General features: G+C 44.4%; 1 protein-coding gene across 2 annotated transcripts in view; it reads right to left on the reverse strand.

Moving 5' to 3' along the window:
- Positions 1–776: 776 nt before the first annotated feature.
- The window catches only part of il6st (interleukin 6 cytokine family signal transduce), a 33,005-nt gene continuing 6,041 nt past the window's right edge, over positions 777–27,740 (reverse strand). Inside the window, exons 4-14 of one of the 2 annotated variants that reach the window (XM_056290402.1) lie at positions 24,333–24,490; positions 23,938–24,255; positions 20,238–20,320; positions 19,603–19,828; positions 19,295–19,498; positions 7,060–7,161; positions 6,166–6,312; positions 5,704–5,844; positions 5,425–5,521; positions 5,191–5,272; positions 777–2,663 (exon numbers count right to left, since the gene is read on the reverse strand). In XM_056290402.1, coding sequence (XP_056146377.1) covers positions 2,070–2,663; positions 5,191–5,272; positions 5,425–5,521; positions 5,704–5,844; positions 6,166–6,312; positions 7,060–7,161; positions 19,295–19,498; positions 19,603–19,828; positions 20,238–20,320; positions 23,938–24,255; positions 24,333–24,490 — 2,152 coding nt within the window. In that variant the 3' untranslated portion in view covers positions 777–2,069. Of the gene's footprint in view, positions 2,664–5,190; positions 5,273–5,424; positions 5,522–5,703; positions 5,845–6,165; positions 6,313–7,059; positions 7,162–19,294; positions 19,499–19,602; positions 19,829–20,237; positions 20,321–23,937; positions 24,256–24,332; positions 24,494–27,740 lie in introns of both variants that reach the window. The other variant, XM_056290401.1, reaches the window with a different exon arrangement.

A 27,740-nucleotide genomic window follows, 5' to 3' on the forward strand; every position in this document is an offset into this window, starting at 1 on the left:
GACGAGAGGTACGAGACGAGAGGCATGAGACGAGAGGTACGAGGCGAGAGGTACGAGACGAGAGGTACGAGGCGAGAGGTACGAGACGAGAGGTACGAGACGAGAGGTACGAGGCGAGAGGTACGAGACGAGAGGTACGAGGCGAGAGGTACGAGACGAGAGGTACGAGGCGAGAGGTACGAGGCGAGAGGTACGAGGCGAGAGGTACGAGACGAGAGGTACGAGGCGAGAGGTACGAGGCGAGAGGTACGAGACGAGAGGTACGAGACGAGAGGTACGAGGCGAGAGGTACGAGGCGAGAGGTACGAAGCGAGAGGTACGAGGCGAGAGGTACGAGGCGAGAGGTACGAGACGAGAGGTACGAGGCGAGAGGTTCCAGACTGCAGCCAGACACTCTTGCAGTGACAAGGTGGTGGATGTGGGTGGAGGTCCTACCTACTGAGTGGCTTCCGTGTTTCCGCGGATAGTTACTGAGCGACAGCCCAGCACAAGGATCCCACTCTGCCATTGATCAAAGGATGTACAATAAAAAGCTTAATCACTGTTCACGTAACGGCTGCGAGATGACGTCCGAGCTTAGCTTTGGCGGCTAGCCTTTGTTCCACGAACAACAGCTTGTTCACGAAATACGAGCTTATCGGCCTTAGACATTTTCAACATCTTGTGGGTTTTGGAATATGCTAACTTGTTGAAAACGTACGGAACAGGAAATGACGTATCGTTATCAAACTCGCAAACATAAATATGTCAGTCATCCACAAATGTAAACAATTAAAGAACGTTATTCACAACACTTTATTTCACAAATCACAATAAACACTTTACATCATTCCTAGCTTGTAGTTAATGTTGTGACGGAATACTTGCATCTGTTTGTTCAAACTAGCTAAGCGGGCATATATATATATATATATATATATATATATATATATATACTACGCACAAAAAGTCAGGAAATGTGTGTTTGGTGGATTATGTCTTTGTTGTAACAATGCTTCTTGGCAGTAAATCTTATACCGTTGGAAAGCCTGTTTATTTGCCTTTTAAATGGCGCCACATGTGTAAGGAACATACATCTGTGGGATGAGCAGCAGAGCTGAGTATGTGGGTTGTGCCCATGAAACATTTGCCAGATCTCCTCTGCCAATGCCAAGCAGCTTATTTTGCTGCTGCTATTGACTCTTGTGTTGAGCTTCTGGTCCCCCAGGTGCTGACCATCAGCTGCCTGATAGAAGATTTACTGCCAAGAAGCATCGTTACAACAAAGACATAATCTACCAAACACAACCCCCCCAATGACCGTCGCTGCTAAACAAATGCAAACCAATGGCTCTGACAACGACGGGCGCGGCCATAACATCGGTACACAAAGAGCCATGGACATCTATAGCTCTGACAACAACTCCTAGAGGATAAATTCTGAGTCTCATCAGCAGCCATTCAGACTAGCTTGGTCTAGTCAGAAAGGCACGAACTGAGGAAGCCTCTTGGACGAGAGGCGAAACGTCTTCACGGATATATACCAAGTCCAGTTGCACCTGATTCAACTCCTCTGGATAACCATGACGACCTGGATGAATGAGAACATTCACAGACATGCTACCAAACACACATTTCCTTACTTTTTGTGCTAAGGTTATATATATATATATAAAACAGTAGGAAAAGTGCGCTATATATGCGTGTGTGTACATATATATATATATACTGATAATAGCATTCTACGTAGTGGTAGATGCTTGTGTTGCCCTGGCAATGCCTCTATAATTATAATTATGAGCTTGCGTGACCTAGCAAAGGCCGGCGCGTGCGTTTACAAGTATTACATTCACATTGCATTTGCAGAGACCCGAGCCGGGATCTGTTAGTGTCAGGTACACTATGCTAGCATATATATTCTGTTTGCTGTACCCGGCACGCCAAAGCATGTTTAACTGACAGTTTCGTGCAGCGCACAACAAAAGAAAAAACATACAGCCCCACAGATACGCCTTAGGAAAAAAAAAAGTCTTTCAGGGAAATCTGTGATTCGTGAGGAAGGCACGAAGTGCGTCACTGTGGCAACTCGTTCACTGCGGCCTGTAGCCGCCCAGCTGAGGCATGTAGCTGCAAAGGCGACGGTCGGGGCCTCGGTGGTCGTCCGTTTGCGCAAAATGCTGGGGGCCCTCTTCCGAGGGCCAGAACTGGAGCAAGACAGCTTCACTGGCATCCGTGGGGTCTGCCACATGGGCATCGCCAGACAGGCGGCGCCTGCATTTCCTGCCACCCTCGTGGCCAAGTGCATCCGGTTTCTCCTCTGACTCCAGCAGGGGCTGTGTCGACTCGGAGCGTGCAAACACAGGCTGCTGCGGTTGTGCCGGTAGGGGCACCGCACAACTGGGCATCTGTCCCTTGTAGCCGCTGGAGGCCACAACTGATGAGTACTGTACGGTGCTTGCCGTGGTGTCGGCCAGGTCGCCGCCCTCGTCACTGTCCGACACACTCTGGCGCGGCGATGACATGCACGACGAGCCACCAATGCCACTGCTGTGCTCCTCGGACAGATACTTATCCCTCTTCAATGGCAGGCTGACCTTGTCGTCCTCGAATGCCGGCTTAACATCGAATGCATCCACCTCCACCACGCTGACGTCCGCCAGGCTGCTCTCACCAGGTGTGTCTGCCTGCGGAGGAGAAACAGCTCCATTTAATCACAAAAAAAACAAAAAAAAAACAAATTGTAAACAGAGCGAGTTTTTTTTGGGTGGCTCTGATTTCAATGAATGTTCTTGGGAGAAGCTAGCATTTAGTAAATAATTGTAGTTGTTGGGTTACCTGGGTGGTTTCTATGGTTTTTCTTGCAGCTTTAAGTGTGTTTTGATGTGTTTGCCAAGATCCTCCATCTGCTTTACTAGGGTGGTTGCTGGTTGCTAGGGTGTGATAGGGTTGCTAGAGGAATCCAGGCGATTGCTAGGGTGTTTCTAGATAACTGCTAGGGTGTTTCTAAGTGCTGGCTAGGGTGTCTGTAGGTGGTTGTTAAGGCATCCTGGATGGCTTTTAGTGCCTTTCAGTGTGTTCACTGAGATGGTCCAGTTGGTTACTAAGGTGGTTGCTAGTTGCTTGATGGTAGGGTGTCGTTGATTTTTTTTTTTGTGAGTGATATACAGTGCTGCTTGAAAGTTTGTGAACCCTCCAGACATGGTCACTGTTTTTGTAAAAAACATTAAAATAAGCTTATTACACATACATCCAAATCCCAATTTGTAAAGCCCACCTTCCAAATAATGGACACACACACAAAAAGAGATATATTTTCATTATTTAATTCAACAAAGGTGGTTTATTTCACAAAAACTGAAAATTTAACATGTGCAAAAGTATGTGAACCCTTGTATTAGTAGCTTGTGGCTCCTCCTTTTGCAGCTATTACTTCAACCAAACGTCTTCTGTAACCACTAACCAGTCTCTCGCATCTGCTTATGGGGATTTTTGCCCACTCCTCCTTGCAGAACTCAGCCAGTTGAGAGAGGTTGGAGGGACATCTGGTATGTACCAACTTCTTCAGGTCTCGCCACAACATTCCAATTGGATTAAGGTCCGGACTTTGACTGGGCCAATCCAGAGTACGAATCCTCTTTCTCTGAAGCCATTCCTTTGTAGTTTTGCTGGAATGCTTTGGGTCATTGTCTTGTTGCATAATCCATTTTCGCCCCAGCTTCAACTCCCTGACTGATGGCAGGGGATTCTGGTCAAGAATTTGTTGATATGCCGGAGAATTCATGGTTCCTTGGATAATATGGAGTCGTCCAGGTCCAGAAGCAGAAAAGCAGCCCCAGACCTTCACATTTCCACCACCATGCTTCACTGTTGGGAGGAGGTTCTTTTCCTCATATGCAGTGTTGGCTTTTCTACAAACGTGTTGGTTTTGATTGTGACCAAATAATTCTATTTTGGACCCGTCTGTCCAGAGAATGGACTTCCAGAAGGTCTCTGGTTTGTCCAAGTGCTCTCTGGCAAAGTTGAAACGGGCAGCTTTGTTCTTTTTTGAGAGCAGAGGCTTCCTTCTAGCAACCCTCCCATGAATGTCATGGCTATTCAATTTTCGTCTGATTGCAGACGCATGCACATTTGTCCCAGATGCTACCAGAGAGGTCTGCAACTCTCTAGAGGTGATGTGTGGGTTGGCCTTTACCTGATTTATTATTTTTCTGGTGCTTCTGGGTGATAGTTTTGATGGGTGTCCACTTCTAGGCAGAGTTGCTGTCATGTTGAAGGCCCCCCATTTGTAAATGATTTGTCTTACAGTGGATGGATGGAGCTGGAATCTTTTGGAGATGATCTTATATCCCTCCCCAGACTGATGGGCTGTCACTACCCTCTTCTTCATGTCCTCGGATATCTCCTTTGCTCTCGGCATTGTTGATTTGTATGGGACCACAGTGGTTTGGTTGGTTTCCTCTCTCTTTTAATTAGTGCAGGCCAAACCCTTTCCCAAGGATGTCTCATTACATTGGTCTGCTTAAATGATTAATTAAGCACCCAAATGTGTTTCACTCGAGTCTGTTACCTGCTTGACTTAACCAATGCAGCTGGGGGTTCACTTACTTTTGCACATACACTAATTCCATGTTTCATGTAGTTTTGGGGCTACTTAAACAAGTCCCGCTAAACAAGTACATGCAACTGATAAACATATATCTGACATTTCATACATAAAATTGGTGATGATAGAATAAGAAAATCATGGTAAAACAACAGAAAACTCTAAACTGCTCAAGGGGTTCACATACTTTCAAGCAGTACTGTATGCAAATACTAGAAGCTGCTGTAAACCACAGTCAAATTCTTCGTATGCATAAGCACACTTGGACAACAAAGTTGATTGATTGGTTGTTGCTAGGGGAATCCAGGAGATTGTTGCTAGGGTAAGCCTGGCAATTGCTAGGGTGTTTCTAGGTGGTTGCTAGGGTGTTTCTAAGTGGTTGCTAGGGTGTTTATAGCTGGGTTGGATAAGGCATCCCACATGGCTTTTAGTGTGTTTCAGTAAGTTCGCTGAGATGTTCCAGCTGGTTACCAGGACGTGCATAAGGTAACAATGATCAGTTGCTGTCGTGGGTTTTTCACCATTGCCATACCATAAACGGCGGCTAAACGCCGATCAGAACTGCAATGAACAACGTCTTTTTCATTTAAAAGTACTTTTTTACTTACTTTTGTCGGGAAATCAGGCGACCAGGTGCTGAGGCTGCTGTTTCCTGGGTTCGGAATCTTCGGCCAGAAGTTCTTCTTGATACTTGGGTGGGACACACACACACACACACACACACACACACACACACGCACACACACAATGATTTTGAATTTGCCGTCATGGAAATGGCTGATAGCTAGCGCCAACTGCGGCGAGCACCTGGCACAGCCAACTTTCCTAGCATTCAAACTTACAAGTCTTTCTTGTAGACGCAGAGGGACATGATCAGCACGATGACGAAAATGACGCAGAAGCACACCGCAACCACGATGCCCTCGATCTGCCCCGTGGCTGTTGGGGGGAGAAGATTTGAAATGAAATGATAAAAAAAACAAAAAACAAACAAACAACAGCAACACAAGAAGTTAAGCAGATGTGAGGTTTTTATTACATTCAGCACCTATGGGCGCCAATGCCGGAAGCAGGTGTGGCGCCACCCTCTGGCACCACTGCTGCTGCCGCCAGACACTCACCATACTTCAGGGTGCTGAACGTGTGCCCGGTTCCATTGACTGAGCCACGGGCTGTTGATGCTCCGATCCATGCCACATACTTTGTGTTGCTGGAGAGCGGCCTCAGCAGGTGTGAATGGGTGTCGGCTGACACTGGGATCCCTGAGAAAGATGGGGAAACAGCAAGGTCATTCCAGGAATTTTCAATCAGACTTTTTCCCCTGATGACTCCATGAAAGGATAAAAGTCACAAGGAAAACACCGGACAGCGGAGCTTAAGTCCCAGGAAAGAGTTCAATGTTTAGTGTGGGATGGCGTTCCTTTAAAACGTATGCAATGAACCCAAAATGTGGATTTTCCAAGAAGGAAAATATTCTGACCATCTCGCTGTGCTTTTCTGTTTGTTCCCTGATTTGCGTCTTCTGAATTTCCCCCGGATTTTCCCTGTGACTTTCCCATCGTCCCCTTCGCTAGCATACTTACCGTGCACTTCGCCACCAGCGGAGTAGTACACAGTGTAACCAGTAATGAAGCCGCGCTTCTTCTTCTCGGGAATCTCGTTCCATTCCAGCAGCGCCTCATCGTATGCCGGCCTGCCGTGGAGCCGCACAGACGGGCCCTCGAGCGGAACTGCAGGAATGGAAAACAAGGGGAGAAAAAAAAGGTCGTGGATGAGATCAAACGAGAAGGAAAGTGAGAGAAACAGAGAGAAAGATGGAGAGAGCACGAAAGACAGGAAGAGAGGAGAGAAGGAGGAAGAGAACGAGAGAGTTAGTAAGAGAGTGACATAGAGAGAATGAGAAAGAGAGAGTTTTTTTTTATTTTTAAAAATTAACTTTTATTTTAAAAAAATACAATGACATTCAAACCATAAGCAAAAAATATTTAAAAATAAAAAGTAAATCACATCAATTCTCCAGAAAAAACAAGTTGGTTGTCCTTTACTGAGCACAACACATCTCTACAAGCCCAGACAACACTGAGTTGCTGGGTATCTTTCATTTGCCTGTAATAATTGAAGTCGATCATTATCCTGGCCTTTACCATCCTAGTAAACAGCAGCTTTCCATCAGTGTCTACTGAGTTGTCCATCTTCCTCTTTCTGCTTACATATATGGCCATTTTTGCTAGGCCACATATGTAAGCAGAGTGAGAGAGAGAAAGAGTGAGACAGAGAAAGAATAAGAAAAAGAGATCAAGACATAGAGAAAGCGTGCAAACTGCTTTGGCAGCATTGTTCTTTTCATGCCACTAAAGCCCTCTGAATTTAGAGAGAGCGAGCGAGAGTGGCATTTCGCATACAGAAACACACACACACAACAGGTAACCCGCACCCCGCAATGAAGGCAACGTCGGGTCGCTGCTTTTCACCCTTACCTTCTTGCTGCAGGAACGCCGCGATGGTTGACGGCGCACCAGCCCACCTGCCATAGAGCGGGTACACCGAGATGTTGTAGCGCTGGAACTTTTCAAGGTTTCCTGCGGGTCAGGAAACAGGAAAAAAAAGGGGGTGGTGGAGTGAGGGACTGCAATTTAGCAGGACAAACCAGAATTACAGCCAGAAGTCACTGCTGTTCGACGTATGCGTACCCTGTTCTTCGATTTTGTAAAGCTTGTCTGCGATTTTATCTGTTGAAGGGTTTGTGTCGTTCTGCCTGATTTGCAGTGGGAGGGGTTCATTTGGGATTTGGTTCTGGACATGCCATAATAGCTTTTTGGTAGCCAGGAGCCTGTCCCTTGAATCGTCATGCCATTCACCATATTTATTACTATTATTTCCTATTTTTATACTGTTATTATTTTTGTTATTATTATCTTATTATCTATATTTTTTATAATTATTATTGTTATTATTTTCATTATTCTTATCATGACCTGCCTAATATTTTGTAGATCCCCTCGTGCCGCCAGAACGGCTCTGACCTGTCGAGGCATGGACTCCACAAGCCCTCTGAAGGTGTCCTCTGGTATCTGGCACCAAGACGTCAGCAGTAGATCCTTTAAGTCCTGTAAGTTGTGAGGTGGGGCCTCCATGGATCGCACTTGTTTTTGCAGCACATCTCACAGAAGCTCAATAGGATTAAGATCTGGGGAACTTGGAGGCCAAAGGCAACACCTTTAACTCTATGTCATGTTCCTCAAACCATTCCTGAACAGTTTTTGCAGTGTGGCAGAGCACATTATCCTGCCATCTGCCACTGCCATCAGGGAATACCATTGTCATGAAGGGGTGTGCCTGGTCTGATATGATGTTTAGGTAGCTGGTAGGTGTCAAAGTTGCATCTGCATGAAAGCCAGGACCCAAGGTTTCCCAGCAGAACATTGCTGAGAGCATCATACTGCCTCCATCGGCATGATTTCTTCCCATAGTGTGTCCTGGTGCCATCTCTTCCCCAGGTAAACGACACACACGCACCCGGCTGTCCACATGATGTATAAGAAAACATAATTCATCAGACCAGGCCACCTTCTTCAATTGCTCCATGGTCCGGTTCTGACGTTCACATGCCCATTGTAGGAATTTTGGACAGACAGGGGTCATCAAGGGTACTCTGACTGGTCTGCATCTACACAGCCCCATACGCAGCAAAGTGCGATGCACTGTGTGTTCTGTCATAGCCAGCATTAACTTTTTCAGCAATCTGAGCTACAGTAGCTCTTCTGTGGGATCGGACCAATGGGCTAGCCTTCGATCCCCAAATGCATCAATGAGCCTTGGACACCCATGACCTTGTTGCCGGTTCACCAGTTGTCCTTCATTGGATCACTTTTGGAAGGAGATGTTCTGACCCAGTCGTCTAGCCATCAATATCTGGCTCTTGTCAATGTCGCTAAGATGCTCACGCTTGCCCATTTTTCTTGCTTCCAACACATATCATCAAGAAATGACTGTTCACTTGCTGCATAATATATCCCATCCCCTTGACAGGTGCATTGTAACAAGATATTATTCACTTACATGTCAGGAGGTTTAATGTTTTGGCTGATCAGTGTATATTATGTTGTTTTTAATCATTAATAGTCTATTATATTTTCTTTTATTAACCCAGGGGACCAGGGGAGACACCCTGAACATGTTTGGTGGTCTGTCCAGGGTGTCTCCCCGGCTGCTGCCCAATGGCTGCTGGGATAGGCTCCAGCACCCCTGCGACCATGAAAGCAGGATAAGCGGTTCGGATAATGGACTGGATAGATAATTATTGTATTATAATTCATTATTTTTTGCTGGATCATCCAGTGAATAGCAGTCAATGAATACTGTTTCAACTGTGTCCAAAGTATATTGGGGTGCAATATTGCGAGTGACGATTCAATGGTTATCATGTCACATGAGGTGTACCAAGCTATATCAGAATCAGAATACTTTATTCATCCCTGAGGGGAAATTGGGTAATAAATTAAACAGCTATAAACAAGCTATCTGTTAACAAGGCAAGTGGTTTAGATCATGTTACTGCTGAACACCCTAAATATACCAGTGTGAGGATAGCTCCTCTCCTTGCTATCTGTTTTACTGGCTTTATGGCCCATGGCTTGTTACCAGACTCAGTGTTGTCTGTACTGTTAGTGCCAGTCATTAAGGACAAAGCTGGTAAAGTATGCAGCCTAGAGAACTACAGGCCTATAGCTCTAGCCAGCATACTGTCAAAAGTCCTAGAAAGAATCCTGCTGGATAGAGTGCATGAATTTATCAACTCCTCGGATAACCAGTTTAGTTTTAAAGCTAAACATGGTGCTGACTTATGTATATATGTCTTAAAGTAAATTATTAACAAATATAGTGGCTAAATCTCATCGGTTCTTATGTGTTTTATTGATGCTTCTAAAGCTTTTGATTGTGTTAATTATAGAAAATTGTTTGTTAAACCGAGTCAAAGAGGGGTGCCTAAATACATTGTGAGAATTCTGGCTTATTGGTATGCCCACCAGACTATGCAAGTGAAATGGAGCAATAGCATTTCAGCCCCATTTGGGGTTAGCAGTGGTGTCAGACAAGGGGGAATTCTGTCTCCAGTTCTCTACAAGCTATATATTGATGATTCGTCCAAGCAGCTGAAAGCCTACAACACTGGGTGCATGATGGGTAATACCTTGGTGAACCATATTATGTACGCCGATGACCTTGTCATTCTTAGTTCCTGTAGCACTGGTCTCCAGCAGCTCCTTGATATATGTTGTGTGTTCGGTGTGGAGCATGATATCAAATACAATGCTAGTAAGAGTGTTGTCATGATCTGCAGAACCAAAGAGGTCAATCATCTAAAATTTCCTGATTTTAATTTGTCTGATAATAATCTTGGGGTGCGTAATAAGATGAAATGTCTTGGACATTATATTACTGAACAAACGACAGACGATGGTATTTATAGGCAATGCTGCACGATGTATGCACAAGCAAATACGCTCTCATGCAAGTTTGGTTTGTGTTCAGTTAGGGTGAAGATGTCTGTTCAGAGCATATTGTACACCACTTTATACTGCCCCCCTGTGGTCACACTACATATTGTACACCACTTTATACTGCACACCTGTGGTCACACTACATATTGTACACCGCTTTATACTGCACACCTGTGGTCACACTACAAAAAAGCAAGCTTACAGAGGCTTCGAGTAGCTTATAACGATGCAGAGAGAATGCTACTAAAAAGACCTAGATGGTGCAGTGCAAGTGAAATGTCTGTGGCTGCAGGAGTCGGTACTTTTCAGGCTCTTCTAAGAAATCTCAAATATAAATTTATTTGCCGGCTCAGTTACTCTGATAATGTAATCATCAAGGGTTTAACTAATATAAGACTCCACACGCTACCAATCCCGGCAGTGGGACCACTGGTATAACTGCCTTCTTATAAGACACTGATTTGTTCCTTTTATGTTATTTTATTGTGTTTTGTCTCGGGTTTGTCTTTTACCTATTTGTCTTGTCTTTTATGGACACTGAGTCTGCAATAAAGTTTTGAATTGAACTGAAATATTATTGTAGGTGCCTAAATGCATAGTTTGTATAAATAAAAATAATTTAAGTTCATTTACAAGATTTCTTATGAATAAGAAAATAATTTTGTACATTTAGTTCATGGGATTTAAATAAGATAATTCATAAATAGATACAGTATAGTATTTACAGGAGATAAAATATTAAGAAATAATTAATGTTTATTGATTAGACAGTGATTTCACGTGTAGAGTTCGTTTTTAGAAGATATTAGTATGACATAGTATAGGGGACTTTTATTTTGAAGATAGGACTTTATTGTCGTCAGATGTAAGAATTGCATTCTGGTCAAGTTAGGTTAGTAAGAAATATCCAGATTAATCCGGTTAGTCACGCCAAGTATGAGAGTGGAGCCAGACAGTCTTTTGACCTCTCTCTCTAACGCTCAGCTTTATTTATCTCCCTCTCTTTAAGTTTAGGAATCGTGAAAATACGTATGAACCTTATTGATTTTGATAATTAAACAGTTGATTTTACTTCGTGGTCCGTGGATTTCCTTTTACGTGGAAATGGAAGACGGGAGCTTGAAGTTTAGCATTGGGAGCGTCAGAAGCTAATGGCATCGTTGTTTGGAACCTACATTCTAGTCAAAAGACTCGCTCTTCGTGGAAAAATAGAACTCAAGTGGACCGGCCTGACTCAGGAGGAAACTTTTCACGGACATTTGGTCGTTTAATGAAAGAGAAGACGTCAATCTGTAAGTCGTATCTTTTCTATATTGCCTGGAAGTGCCGATTGAAGCTAGGAACGGATTGTTGATGGAAAATAGCCCACAAGAGGACGGTAGGCTCATGCGGTCTGAAAGTGAAAGTAAAAATGCTGGCTAGCCTGCTCGCGCTACGGTGATTCGACATCTTTACTAATTAAGTGTGGAAAGCCCGACTGTTGATTTATTACGATGGCAGATCAAGAGGAAGGCAGTGGAATTGGAAGACGGATAGTAAAAATGACTCAGAAAGCCAAGGCAGAGCAGGCATCTAAACATGTTCAAGCATGCAGGCGCAAGTTATCCCAGCTAACTAGCATGATGAAAGAGATAGACGTTAATGGAAGATTATGCAAATGTCGGCATTGTTAATAATAAAATGCGTGTTGACTTCAGTGGTTTGCAACAAGAAATCACACAACTAAATGCTGAACTGGGTCGTTTTATGTTTGAAGAAGACTATGAAGATGATCAGAAGAATTTGCTTGATCCTAAAATTAAATCACCGAATGAGTTCTTCTGGAAATGTGAGGAATGGATGAAAGAGGTCGTAAAACGCTCTGAGCAGGCTGAAGAGTGTGATAATCAGGTAAAGCCTATGGATAGTAAGTCTGGATCAGTAAGAACGAAAAGCTCATCGGGCTCGCGCTCAACACACACAGTCAGACTGAATACAGAGATGGAGCGTGCAGCTCTACAAGCAAAGGCTGCAGCTTTAAAGGAAAAGTTAGCTATTGAGCAGGAAGAAGCAGACTGGTTAGCACAAAAGCGATGCAGGGGGGAGGCTCAACTACAAGCTGAGGAAATAAGGTTCGAGGCAGAACAAAAAAGAAGGAAAGAAACACATGCGATGGAGACAGCGCTTGCCGAGTTAGATGCAAAAATGGGAGTTCTGGAAAAATATGAATATACTTCAATGGACAGGACTGTCTTAAACATTGAAAAGGCTGAAGAAACGAAAGAGAATGCGAACTTCCAACCACTATATCAACATGCCTCACCACCTCCTCCCAGTATCAAACACGATGTGCAGCCCCAAGCAGCGCCACCAACGACCAGCACATTAAAGGCACCAAAAAGGGAAGTTAATGATGGATTGGAGCTTGATAGTCTAAGCAAGGCTACAGTGGCTTGCAAAAGTATTCATACCCCTTGAACTTTTCCACATTTTGTCACGTTACGACCACAAACATAAATATATTTTATTGGAATTTTATGTGAAAGACCAACACAAAGTGGCACACAATTGTGAAGTACAAAGAAAATTATACATGATTTAAAAAAAATTTTACAAATAAAAAACTGAAAAGTGCAGTGTGCAAAAGTATTCAGCCCCCTTTTCTCTGAGTGCAACCAATTGCCTTCAGAAGTTGCCTGATGATTGCTGAATGATCGAATGTTGACCTAATGACTAAATAGAGTCAACCTGTGTGTAATCTAATCTCAGTACAAATACAGCTGTTCTGTGACGGCCTCAGAGGTTTGTTAAGAGAACATTGGGGAGCAAACAGCGTCATCAAGTCCAAGGAACACACCAGACAGGTCAGGGATAAAGTCGTGGAGAAGTTTAAAGTAGGGTTAGGCTATAAAAAGATTTCCCAAGCTTTGAACATCTCACGGAGCACTGTTCAATCCATCATCCGGAAATGGAAAGAGTATGACACAACGGCAAACCTACCAAGACACGGCCGTCCACCTAAACTTACAGGCCGAACAAGGAGAGCACTGATCAGAGATGCAGCCAAGAGGCCCATGGTGACTCTGGACGAACTGCAGAGATCCACAGCTCAGGTGGGGGAATCTGTCCACAGGACAACTATTGGTCGTGCACTGCACAAATCTGGCCTTTATGGAAGAGTGGCAAGAAGAAAGCCATTGTTAAAAGAAAACCATAAGAAGTCCCGTTTGCAGTTTGCCAGAAGCCATGTGGGGGACACAGCAAACATGTGGAAGAAGGTGCTCTGGTCAGATGAGACCAAAATTGAACTTTTTGGCCTCAATGCAAAACGCTATGTGTGTCGGAAAACTAACACTGCACATCACTCTGAACACACCATTCCCCCTGTCAAACATGGTGGTGGCAGCATCATGCTCTGGGGGTGCTTCTCTTCAGCAGGGACAGGGAAGATGGTCAGAGTTGATGGGAAGATGGATGGAGCCAAATACAGGGCAATCTTGGAAGAAAACCTGTTGGAGTCTGCAAAAGACTTGAGACTGGGGCGGAGGTTCACCTTCCAGCAGGACAACGACCCTAAACATAAAGCCAGGGCTACAATGGAATGGTTTAAAACAAAACATATTCATGTGTTAGAATGGCCCAGTCAAAGTCCAGACCTAAATCCAATTGAGAATCTGTGGCAAGATCTGAAAACTGCCGTTCACAAACGCTCTCCATCTAATCTGACTGAGCTTGAGCTGTTTTGCAAAGAAGAATGGGCAAAAATTTCAGTCTCTAGATGTGCAAAACTGGTAGAGACATACCCCAAAAGACTTGCAGCTGTAATTGCAGCAAAAGGCGGTTCCACAAAGTATTGACTCAGGGGGGCTAAATACTTTTGCACACCGCACTTTTTAGTTTTTTATTTGTACATTTTTTTTAAATCATGTATAATTTTCTTTGTACTTCACAATTGTGTGCCACTTTGTGTTGGTCTTTCACATAAAATTCCAATAAAATATATTTATGATTGTGGTCGAAACGTGACAAAATGTGGAAAAGTTCAAGGGGCATGAATACTTTTGCAAGCCACTGTATCTATCAACAGGCCAATGTCACCGAATACCTCGTGAAGAATCACAAAGCGTCATTACTTCCTGATCTCAACATTCCAACGTTCACTGGTAACCCTCTCGAATACAAGACATTCATCAGATCTATGGAACATGGAATTGAAGACCGCACCAGGGACAATCGTGACCGCCTACAGTTTCTGTTGCAGTGGACAACCACATGAGCTGGTTAAAAGCTGCATTCACATGGAACCGACAGCAGGCTACGCCAAAGCGAAACAAATGCTGAAACAGTTCTTCGGTGATGACTTCAAGATAGCGGAAGCCTACATAAAAGAGGCTCTGGAGTGGCAGACAATCAAGCCAGAAGATGGTGCAGCATTGCAGTCCTTTGCATTGTTTCTCACAGGCTGCTCCAACACAAGGACAGATATTAGCTACATGGAGGACTTGGAAAACGCATCCAACATAAGAGCGCTGGCTAACAAGCTACCGTACAAACTCAAAGAAACATGGAGAAGACACGCCTGTGACTTACAAGACAAAATAAACCAAAGAGCAAGGTTCAAGGATTTCGTAGACTTTGTCAACAAGCAAGTTAGATACGTTCTACACCCGCTCTACGGAAACATAAAAGACAACACTCCAGCCACAAAAGAACCAGGCCAACAGAAATCAAAACCACACAAGACAAAGACACACAAGTCGCATAAAGTGTTCACGACAGCAGTCGATTCCCCCAAGGCTGAAAAGTCTAAAGCCAAGAAAGAGAGCGACAAACAAGCGTCGCCAAAAACACCAACAGCTGCAGTGGATGCAAACAGCAGGCCCTGTGGCTATTGCAACGGAGAGCAGCACAGCCTAACGGTTTGTAGAAAACTTAGGAGCAAACCACACAAAGAGAAGATAGACTTCCTAAAAAGCAAAGGTCTGCGTTTTGCATGTCTGAAACACGGTCACATGAGTAACAGCTGCACAAACGAAGTGCAGTGTCAAGAATGATCTCGACAACACCCTACGCTGCTGCACTACGACTCTAAAGACGACTCTAAAGACTCTCAAGAAGAAGAAGCAACGAAGGAAAGTACTGAACAAGAGGTGACAAGTGCTCTTGTACAAATGATGGAGACTTTTGGTGTCACAGGGGCCGGAAAAGAAGATTGTGCTCTCTCAGTTATTCCAGTGCGCGTCAAGGCACAAAAGGGAACCAAAGAAGTAACGACGTACGCGTTTGTGGACCCAAGTAGCTCGGCTACTTTTGCTGCAGAGTCACTGATAGCACAACTGAGTATGGATGGATGCAAAGCAAGCATCTTGCTGCGAACAATGGGATCGGAATCTGTTATGAGCACAAGTATTGTGACTGGACTGGAAATAAGCAACCTGGATGGAAAACAATTCATCGAGCTTCCAGAGGTGTTTTAGGAGAGGCCTACTTTCCCTCGTCAGTTCCATCTTCAACCCGTTGGGGTTTCTCGCTCCAGTGGTGCTGCCCACGAAGATACTCCTACAAGATCTCTGCAGGCAGAAGTATGGCTGGGACGAGGAGCTACCAGACAACATCATCCAGACTTGGGAAAAGTGGATCTCAGGACTGCAAAGGCCTGAGAACTTCGGAGTGGACAGATGCATCAAGACAAAGCAGTTTGGGGCTCCAGTCTCCGCACAGCTCCACCACTTCGCCAACGCAAGTCAAGAGGCTTACGGAACTACAAGCTACCTGCTGCTGCGCGACACGACTGGCGAAGCTCAAACTGCTCTGATGATGGCCAAGGCAAGGGTCGCACCCTTAAAGTCTCCAACCATACCAAGGATGGAGTTGACCACAGCCACGGTCGCAGTCAAGATGGACAAGTTTCTCAAGAAAGAGCTTGAACTCGAGCTGCACGATTCTATCTTTTGGACAGACAGCACGGCCGTGCTGAAGTACTTGAACAGTGAAAGTACATGATTCAAGACATTCGTGGCTAATAAAGTCACAGCTATCCTGGAACACTCTCAGACCTCACAGTGGAGGTATGTCAATACCGCTCTGAATCCCGTAGATTTCGTCTCAAGAGGACAGACTGTCGAGGCATTCCTGAAAGAAGAAAGCTGGCTGTCAGGACCAAGTTTCCTGCACTGCTCACAAGATCAGTGGCCCAAGAATCCAGATCCTGGAAGGCTGGATGTTGATGATCTGGAGATCAAAAGAGTAGCTCAAGTGCATGTCATCCAGGCGGAAGAGCTGAAAGACGCAACGGGACAGTTGATGAACCACTTCTCATCCTGGGTGAAGCTTAAACGCGCCGTTGCCTGGTTTCTGAAGCTTAAGGGACTGCTTAAAGAGCTGAAAGAAGAAAGAAAGGCAACAGATGGAGAAAGCAGAGTGAGCCGATTCAAAATGGCTTCCCAAGGAACAGGTCTCACCTGCGAAGATCTAGCCATGGCGGAAAAGAAATTGTCAAGTACTACCAGAAACAAACCTTCGAGGAAGACCTGACAATGCTGCAGGAACAAGGAAGGGTGAAGAAAAGTAGCTCACTCTTCAACTTGAATCCAATACTGGAGGATGGAATCATGAAAGTAGCAGGAAGGTTGAGCCGAGCGGCAATGCCTGTTGAAGCCAAGCAGCAAGTAATCTTGCCCAAGGACTCGCACATCGCGAGGCTTGTGCTGAGACATATCCACGACACCACAGCTCATGCAGGAAGGAATCACATGTTGGCTCAGCTGCGTCAAAGGTTCTGGATACCTGGAGCAAATGGAGCCATCAGACGTTTTTTGCTCAAGTGCATCACTTGCAAAAGACTACACGGAACAACAGGACAACAACTCATGGCAGACCTACCTACCTTCAAGGTCCTGCCGGACGACCCCCCCTTTACTAGAGTTGGCGTCGACTACTTCGACCCATTCCTGGTGAAAAGAGGAAGAGGGGAGGCAAAGAGATATGGAGTCATCTTTACGTGTCTCGCCATACATCCAGAAGTAGCGTCTTCACTCGACACAGATGCATGCCTTAATGCAATCAGGAGATTCCTTGCGAGAACAGGACAAGTAAGAGAGATGTACTCAGATAACGGAACCAGGTCGGCTGACACAGAGTTGAAGAAAGCATTGAAGGCGTGGAATAGCAGCAAGATCGAAAAAACCTTGTAGCAGAAAGGTATCCAGTGGCACTTCAACCCGCCAGCAGGCTCTCACCACGGAGGGAGATGGGAAAGGATGATCCGTTCTGTGCGGAAAGTTCTGAAAACCACAGTGAAGGAACAAACTTTGGATGAGGAGGGGCTTCATACCCTGCTGTGTGAAGCCGAAGCCATTATAAACAGCAGACCCATCACAAAGACATCGCTAGACCTCAACGACCTGGAGGCTTTAACGCCCAACCACTTGTTGCTACTCAAGGTCAAGCCCAAGCTACGACCTGGAGTGTTCAACAAAGATGATCAGTACGCTAGCCACAGGTGGCGGTAAGTTCAGTACATCACAGATGTCTTCTGGAAACACTGGTGCAAGGAGTACCTCACACAGCTCCAAGAACGACAAAGGTGGTCCACACCTAGAAGAAACTTCAGTGAGGGTGATGTGGTACTGATCGTGGACAACACTTCACCCAGAAATTCATGGCCACTTTGGAAGATTGTTGAGACCTTTCCGGACAAGAAAGGTTTCATTCGCCAAGTGAGAGTCAAAATCAAGACCAACGAGCTTTGTCGCCCTGTAACAAAGCTTGTCCTTCTTCATGAGTCCGAAGACTTTTGATGAACTGTATCTAAAGGCCAAGCCTCACCTCGGGTGGGGAGAAGATGATGAACCGAAGTAAAGTCTCTGTCTCAGGCAGGGCGAAGATCAAGAGCTTCACCTCTTAAGTCTAGTTTAATTTAGAGACTTTAGACAGGTGATATTTAAGATGGATGGCATTAAGACGCCTTAAGTTGATGTTTTAGTAATTGTTTCAAGGCCGTTGATAACAATTAGGGGCCGGTAATGTAGGTGCCTAAATGCCTAGTTTGTATAAATAAAAATAATTTAAGTTCATTTACAAGATTTTTTATGAGTAAGAAAATAATTTTGTACATTTAGTTCATGGGATTTAAATAAGATAATTCATGATAATAAATAGATACATTATAGTATTTACAGGAGATAAAATGTTAAGAAATAATTCATGTTTACTGATTAGACAGTGATTTCATGTGTAGTTAATTTTTAGATGATATTAGTATGACATAGTATAGGGGACTTTTATTTTGAAGATAGGACTTTATTGTCGTCAGATGTAAGAATTGCATTCTGGTCAAGTTTAGTTTAGTAAGAAATATCCAGATTAATCCGGTTAGTCAGGCCAAGTATGAGAGTGGAGCCAGACAGTCTTTTGACCTCTCTCTCTCTCTCTCTCTCTCTCTCTCTCTCTCTCTCTCTCTCTCTCTATCGCTCAGCTTTATTTATCTCCCTCTCTTTAAGTTTAGGAATCGTGAAAATATGTATGAACCTTATTGATTTTGATAATTAAACAGTTGATTTTACTTCGTGGTCCGTGGCTTTCTTTTTATGTGGAAATGGAAGACGGGAGATTGAAGTTTAGCATTGGGAGCGTCAGAAGCTAATGGCATCGTTGTTTGGAACCTACAATTATTGTTCTCATTATTACGATTACTATTATTAATATAATTATCATCATTATTATGTGCTTGGTTTAGCACCTTTTATCCAATGATTTTTTTATATACTAAATGATTTTTAACATTACAATAATATAATAATGATAATAACAATGTAATAATAAAAATAATGTTAGTATTTTATTGTTATATGTCAAAGTAATATTTTATAAATTCAATTCATGAAGTGTTCCTGAAATTCTAATTATTATGTTGTAGTGTGTATTTGAGGGTAGATTCACCATGGGGCTGCTGCTCCTTTAAGGCAGACATTTTAGAGTGCTGACGTAGGCACTGCTTGGTGTTTCCGGGGAGCCATGTTTGCAGCAGCTAGCGGTTGGTTAGCTGGTTGCCAGGAGAGATTGTGCTGTATCGGTGTTGTTATGTGTGGCGAGTAAACGGAATTGACTCGACTTGATCTCTCCGTCTCCTCATTCCTGCACTCCCACAATATTACTACTAGCATTATTATTGTTATTTTTACTATTATTATTCGCCGTCTCCAAAAAACCACGTGAAAATATTGCTCAGTACCTCTGATGGCAGCTCTGGTGGCGTTCCGCAACTCCCGCTGCCAGTCGATCTGGGATTTGCTGACTGACACCCACTCCACCACATACTCCGTCACGTCGTACCTTGGGGGGGCCCGCCCTGCCGCCGTCAGGTTGGGCGGTCGCCATTCCACCCAAAGCCGACCAGCGTCGGTGAACCACATCAGCCCCTCCACAGGAGGAAGTTCTGGGGGGGGGGGGACCAAGGGAAAAGAAAAACCACACCATCAGACACTTTTTCGGACAAGAATAGAAAAATCCGTAATGCCGCCTCTGCAAACTGCCACCTACCGTCCGCCAATTTCGGGATGACCAACGCTGCCTTTGGTGACTTCCCCACAGAATTGCGGGCGACAACCTCGACGTACACTGCCTCCCTGTCCGGCAGGTCAAACTGGTGGAGGGTGACGATCTTCCTGTCGTCACCAGAATCGGAGCCATTGACTGCAATGGTCTCCGTGGTGTTCCGAACCCAGAAGTCAAAGCTTCTGATCTTCCCATTGGATAATACGGGATCCTGAAAAAAGTGGCGTTTCAGATATCTTTCCAAATCACTCCATCAATCAAACGGGGGAACAATGGAAATTTCTGAGCATATTTTTCCCAGCATTTTCCGCAAACTTTTGGTCCGCTGTCGTCGTGGAAGAAAGCTTCCACCGGACAACTTGGCTTGATATTGGGGAGCAACGGCACACAGAGGCGCTTTTGATTTACGTCATTTTGGCAGGGATCTTTAGTACTGTTCGTTAACACAATGGCCACCCTCAAAATGTTAGTTAATGATTCTGTGTTTTTGAATTGTTAGCTAATCCGGCGGGGATCTCTCAAACTGTTAGCTAATCTGACAGTGAGGGAACCTCTCGAGCTGTTAACCAATCGTTTGCTAACTGGCGTGGTGGGGGGGATCTTTCAAACTGATAGCTCACCTTGCAAATGATCTTGACCCTGCGTTTCCTACTTGCGTCACTCTGAGCGACAGTCCGCCACAGGTCCGGTTTGCTTGTGGGCTCTGCAGCAGTGAGGGGAAAGAAAATCATCAGCAGTAGTACTAGTAGTAGAAATCATAGTCATAGTTCTAGTCAAAGACTCAAACAGTAGTTTTAACAGTAATAGTAGTAGTCAGTCAAAATATTATGACAGTAACAGTAGTAGTATTAACAGTAATAGTACCAGTAATAGCCAAGGACTGTAATAGTAGTAGAAATAGTAGTAGTAGTATTAATAGTAGTAGAAATAGTCAAATACTATGATTTTAGCAGCAGTAGTATTAATAGTAATAGGACTAATATCACAGAAGGGTGAATCAGTTCATCTGGACACGTTTATTGAGAAAAACGTTTCATCATCATCTAAGTGACCTCTTCGGTCTCAACTGACTGCAGGTGTCCCCACCCTTATAAACAATACAATGACTGCAGGTATCCCCACCCTTATAAACAATACAATGACTGCAGGTGTCCCCACCCTTATAAACAATACAGTGACTTCAGGTGTCCCCACCCTTATAAACAATACAGTGACTGCAGGTATCCCACCCTTAGAAACAATACAGTGACTGCAGGTACCCCACCCTTATAAACAATACAGTGACTGCAGGTACCCCACCCTTATAAACAATACAGTGACTGCAGGTATCCCCACCCTTATAAACAATACAGTGACTTCAGGTGTCCCCACCCTTATAAACAATACAGTGACTTCAGGTGTCCCCACCCTTATAAACAATACAGTGACTGCAGGTATCCCCACCCTTATAGACAATACAGTGACTGCAGGTATCCCCACCCTTATAAACAATACAGTGACTGCAGGTACCCCCACCCTTATAAACGATACAGTGACTGCAGGTATCCCCACCCTTATAAACAATACAGTGACTGCAGGTACCCCCACCCTTATAAACAATACAGTGACTGCAGGTGTCCCCACCCTTATAAACAATACAGTGACTGCAGATGTCCCCACCCTTATAAACAATACAGTGGCATAACTACCGAAAATGATTGGTTTCATATGCAAATTGCCGTAACCATTAACTAGAGTTACAATGGCCATGTGTACTATTCACAGAGGAGTTGGGAATGGTTGCAATCACAGCACTGTAAGATGGTGACAGATGTACACTTAGCTCCCCAATAGTCGTTCCCTTTGGCTCCCTGTTCAAACCAGCATTCCTCCCTATCAAGGATGTGCACATCCTCATCCTTGAAAGAGTGGTCACTGGCCTGTAGATGGTGTAGACTGGGGAGTCCTGGCCTGTAGATGGTGTAGACTGTGGAGTCCTGGTCTGTAGATGGTGTAGACTGTGGAGTCCTGGTCTGTAGATGGTGTAGACTGTGGAATCCTGGTCTGATGTGTTAGCTCTCCTGTGTGGTGTCATCCTCTTGGCCAGCATCTGTTTAGTTTCCCCAATGTACAAGTCACAACAATCCTCTTGGCACTTAACAACTACACTATACGTATTGCTCTGTTTGTGCTGCTTGACCCGATCCTTGGGGTGGACCAACTTCTGGTGCAGCGTGTTTTGGGGTTTGAAAGCAACTGAGACGTGGTGTTTGGAAAATAAGCGTCTCAACTGTTTCGACACTCCCGCCACATACAGAATCACCACTGGTTTACACTTAGACAGCTGTTGTCCTTCTCCTCTCTTGGATCGGCTGGTGCACTGTTTGGGGTCTTCCTGGCTTTGACAAACGCCCAGTTAGGATAACCACACTTAACCAGGACCTGTTTAATGTGGGATTTCTCCCCTTCCCCAACCACTGTGTCGGTGGGCACGTTGTCAGCTCGGTGGTCCAGCGTCCTGATGACTCCTGGTTTGTGCTCCAGTGGATGATGAGATGAGAGTAAAACCTTAAGTACTGATCAGTATGTGTTGGTTTACACTAAACATCACAATCAAATGTCCCCATCACCAGTTGCAGTTTCACAGTGTAAGAAGTCTAACCTGTCTTTTTTTACATCCTCCCTGGTGAACTTGGACAGGAAGAGATGGAAACGGATGATGCGCTGTAGCAAACCCTAACAGGAGCAGCCGAAAGAAGAATTCAATTTTTTTTACAAATAGACCCATCTTGTTGTCATTTCACGTTAGAATGCTAGAAAGACTTATATATTTGTTGTTGGTGAAAGACGTAAAACAACATTGACTAAGTGGTGATCTGTAAGACCAACTGGAAATATGTTGCTACTGACTAACCTGATGTTAAGGTTTCTCGTGATATACACCCTTTCTAGACTGGCAGCACTGACCCGCTTCTCTGAAACATTTACCCACGTGTCGTGTCTGCTGTTTGAATTTTTTTTCTCCAAGCATCAATTAAACAAATTGTGGCAATAACCTGGATAAAGTGATGGAAGATGTAAATGTGGTTCTTCACTTTTCCTGTCCAGTGTGAAATCTGTAGTGCTTTTCCAATCCCCACCCAAGTCTGTGTGTTTCCTGAAGAAAAATTAATCTAAATGTTGTCTGTGAATGTTCTCATTCATCCAGGTCATAGTTATCCAAAGGAATTGAATCAAGTGCAACTGGACTTAACCAAGTCCATAACCAAGTCCAGTTGCACTTGATTCAATTCCTTTGGATAACCTAAATGTTTTAGTGCAAAAATCAAAAAGTACCGCTCTCATCTGCCTATCTCTCCCTCCACTAATGTTTAAAGACCCAAAAAGTAAAATGAAATTCAGAAAGAAACAAATGGGACGGATAGAAAGAAAATAATAACACCCTGTGATTCATTTCAATTATTTGTTAGTTTTTTCTCTTTTAGTGAACTTTTTTTCCCTTTCTTTTGAACAGGTGCTTTTTTTCTTAAGGTGGTGACATACTTTCTTAAACGATAACACTTTTTTCATCTAATAAATCATAACCTACAAGTTTTTGCAGTACTGTGACAGTTTTGAGAAATTTAGTTGTCTCCGGAAAATAGTAAAGTTTCATCCTCAAAAACATTGATTTTCTCCAAAGTGTACAGTTCACTGGTTGGTGTTTGTAATCTATTACCATGCCGTCTGAGTCAGAATTGTACTCCATTTCACTCTCATCTTCCTTCTCCTGGCTCTCAGTGCCAGGTGAATCCGCCGCCACCTCCTGCCCTGGCTCAGCTGCAACAGCTGCCGGGGAGGTTACATGGCGCCACTAACTCCATGCACACTGAGTCACTCTGTTACAGTGCGATGTCATCTATGGCCAGTTTATCTTTCTCCGAATTACTATGGCGTTTAGGAGACTCCAGGTTAACATTTTATGGGTTTTCACTCATTTCTCTGCAGCCATCCCCCTCCCCCCAGTCATCCAGTCAGCAATGTCTGCATCCTTCACTTCCCGCTCTGTATATAGGCAAGTGAAGTGCTTGTGTCCACATCCCTGTGTCCAAAACACTTCAGATTACCTGAACTTACATATAACATTTTGGCTATGGGCTTAAAATTGCATGACTACATATTCATAATTCATAAAAATATCAGCTTATTGAATCTGGATCAGTCGTGGATTGGTAACATCAGTCCGATATCTGATGCGTAAATTACATCAGTATTGGAACCCGAAACTGATACTGGATCAGATCGGTCCCAACTCTAGTCGTTGTAGCACTAGTAGTAGTAGCCGTAATCCTAGTTACTCACTTTCCTCTGGCGTTCTCGCCGTGGCGTTGGCACTCCAGGCGCTCCAGTAGCCGTAGCCATTGGTGGCGTGCTTACAGCGCACCTGGGCATCATACAGTGCATCAGGCTGCAGATATTGCAGCCGGAACGACTGGATGTCCTTGGCGGTGTCAGCGGGCGGCACGTTGGACCATACCGGTGAGCCATTCCGGCAGAAACGGATCTGGTAGACAAGCCGGACATACTCCCTGGCGATGGGCTGCGTCCAGTTCACCAGCAGCGAGGTGGGGAAGCGCCGCTCAGAAAGGACACGCACGTCTGGCGGTGGCTTCGTTTTCACTGCAGATGACAACAACTTTTAGACACAAGCAAAAACAGTGTTGGAATATCCTGCTCGCTAACAGCACCCAACTCACCGAACCGGTCGGCGTCTGCCTCCAGATGCTCCGACTCCACTCTGCCCAGCTGGTTCACCGCCTCCACCCAGACGTCAACCTCAAAGTGGTGTGGGAAGATGCTGAACGCCACCTGGCCGCTGTTGTTCCCCTCTATCCTGTTCTTTCGGATCTCGCCACTGCTGGTGGTGGTGGGGGGGAGGGGGGGGTTCAAAAACAAAGAATGCTAATGCTAAGGGTGGCAGGGTGTGCCATTCATTGCTGAACAGTCTCTTAGCTTAAACCTGGTTTGTTCCAACGGACTACAAACATGGTGAGAACTAGAAACATGGTGAGAACGACAAATGTGGTGAGAACTACAAACTTATGAAGACCTACGCAGTGTCTCAATTCACTTTCTTCCGATCTTATACTTGCTATTTTGAGAGCATAAGTGGGTCCACACTGACAATTATGGCAACATACAGTGCACTATCAGTACCCGGACAGTACACTCATAATGGTCAAAAAGCTGAGTGTGAAACGCTGGCTACTTCTCACCCTAATTGGTAGCCATCGTGGCTATGTAGGGGAAGGGGAAGTACTACTAACCTATGGCTGAGAAACGTAAAAGTGCGGATGACTCAGTGTCAAGAAAGAAAGTCTTTATTTCCAGAGCCACCTTAACTTAGGTTTTATGGAAGGACAGGACAAGTCTCGGCCAGAATGTGTCATGTGTGGTGAGACACTAACTCATGACAGCATGAAGCCAAGCAAAATGAAACCACACCAAGAGACAGTCAGGAATTTTTTGAGAGGAAACAGCAGGTGGCGCTATCAATAAGATCCACCGACATCAGAAAAGCATTTGAACGAGCAGGATTTACACAGAGACACGGAGGCGTCATGTGAGTGGTGGCTATTAACTGCCAAGGGTACAAAGTCACACGGTGTTGGAGAGCAGCTTATCAAACCCACCTGTCTGAACACTGAAGAGAGGCTGTGTGGCCCACACGCGGTCAATAAAGTGAAAACCGTCCCACTCTCTGACCACACTGTCAAAGACACAATTGATAAAATGGCTGGAGATTGTCAGAACCAGCTGCACGAGAAGCTTAGGAATGTCCCCTTTGCCATTCAGTTGAATGAAATGACAAGTGTCAGACGAGTCCATGCTCATCGTTTATGTTCAATATGTTGAAACAAGACATTCTTATGTCTACCAATGTAACCGCAACAACAACAGGCCAGGATATTTGTATGGCTGTGGACTCCTATCTTTCATCCAACAATCTGCCCTATGACAACCTTGCTGCATGCTGTATGGTTGGGGCTTCAGCTGCGATGAGCTTGCTGACCTTCAAGCCGACCCGACTCGGGGTCAAAGAAATATTTCCAGAAAAAGTTTTGGATAGTCAAAGGACACACTGTTGCACCCAGACTGGCCAAACCCGCAGATACACGGGTTATTCTGCCCTTCATTCAGCACTACATATGTGTCTGAGACAGCCTTCAGTGCCCTTGTAACAATAATAACAAAAGCCCACGACAGACTCCATGTACACCAGGACTTTAGGCTGGCTGTCACAAGCACCGCACCTGACATCCCATCCCTGGTCACAGGCATGCAAGCTCAAGGTGGCCATTAGTTTCTAAATGAACAGGATAAAAAATGTAAGCAATAAGTTATTGCTGTTGTGACTGTGTGAGCCAAATAACACACACTGCTTGTCAAAAGAAAGAAAAACTGTTATTAGTTTATGAATAAACAGGATGGTAGACTCAGTAAAAATGTTACTGTTAGAGCCAAAATAGCACACAGGCCTACTGTCTGTCAAAAATCAGTGTTCTCAACTTTACATGATGTGCATGTGGATGTAGATGTCAGACGACAACAGTACTAATATGTTGCTGTTTCAGTGAGCCTGAGTCAGATGACAACAGTACTAACATGTTGCTGTTTCAGTGAGCCTGAGTCAGATGACAACAGTACTAATATATTCTGTTCAGTGAGCCTGAGTCAGATGACAACAGTACTAATATGTTGCTGTTTCAGTGAGCCTGAGTCAGATGACAACAGTACTAATATGTTGCTGTTTCAGTGAGCCTGAGTCAGATGACAACAGTACTAATATGTTGCTGTTTCAGTGAGCCTGAGTCAGATGACAACAGTACTAATATGTTGCTGTTTCAGTGAGCCTGAGTCAGATGACAACAGTACTAATATGTTGCTGTTTCAGTGAGCCTGAGTCAGATGACAACAGTACTAACATGTTGCTGTTTCAGTGAGCCTGAGTCAGATGACAACAGTACTAATATGTTGCTGTTTCAGTGAGCCTGAGTCAGATGACAACAGTACTAATATGTTGCTGTTTCAGTGAGCCTGAGTCAGATGACAACAGTACTAATATGTTGCTGTTTCAGTGAGCCTGAGTCAGATGACAACAGTACTAACATGTTGCTGTTTCAGTGAGCCTGAGTCAGATGACAACAGTACTAATATGTTGCTGTTTCAGTGAGCCTGAGTCAGTGACAACAGTACTAATATGTTGCTGTTTCAGTGAGCCTGAGTCAGATGACAACAGTACTAACATGTTGCTGTTTCAGTGAGCCTGAGTCAGATGACAACAGTACTAATATGTTGCTGTTTCAGTGAGCCTGAGTCAGATGACAACAGTACTAACATGTTGCTGTTTCAGTGAGCCTGAGTCAGATGACAACAGTACTAACATGTTGCTGTTTCAGTGAGCCTGAGTCAGATGACAACAGTACTAATATATTGCTGTTTCAGTGAGCCTGAGTCAGATGACAACAGTACTAATATATTGCTGTTTCAGTGAGCCTGAGTCAGATGACAACAGTACTAACATGTTGCTGTTTCAGTGAGCCTGAGTCAGATGACAACAGTACTAATATATTGCTGTTCAGTGAGCCTGAGTCAGATGACAACAGTACTAACATGTTGCTGTTTCAGTGAGCCTGAGTCAGATGACAACAGTACTAATATGTTGCTGTTTCAGTGAGCCTGAGTCAGATGACAACAGTACTAATATATTGCTGTTTCAGTGAGCCTGAGTCAGATGACAACAGTACTAATATATTGCTGTTTCAGTGAGCCTGAGTCAGATGACAACAGTACTAATATATTGCTGTTCAGTGAGCCTGAGTCAGATGACAACAGTACTAATATGTTGCTGTTTCAGTGAGCCTGAGTCAGATGACAACAGTACTAATATGTTGCTGTTTCAGTGAGCCTGAGTCAGATGACAACAGTACTAATATGTTGCTGTTTCAGTGAGCCTGAGTCAGATGACAACAGTACTAATATGTTGCTGTTTCAGTGAGCCTGAGTCAGATGACAACAGTACTAATATGTTGCTGTTTCAGTGAGCCTGAGTCAGATGACAACAGTACTAACATGTTGCTGTTTCAGTGAGCCTGAGTCAGATG

Source organism: Lampris incognitus, chromosome 12 (assembly GCF_029633865.1).
Source record: "Lampris incognitus isolate fLamInc1 chromosome 12, fLamInc1.hap2, whole genome shotgun sequence".
Taxonomy (NCBI): Eukaryota; Metazoa; Chordata; class Actinopteri; order Lampriformes; family Lampridae; genus Lampris; species Lampris incognitus.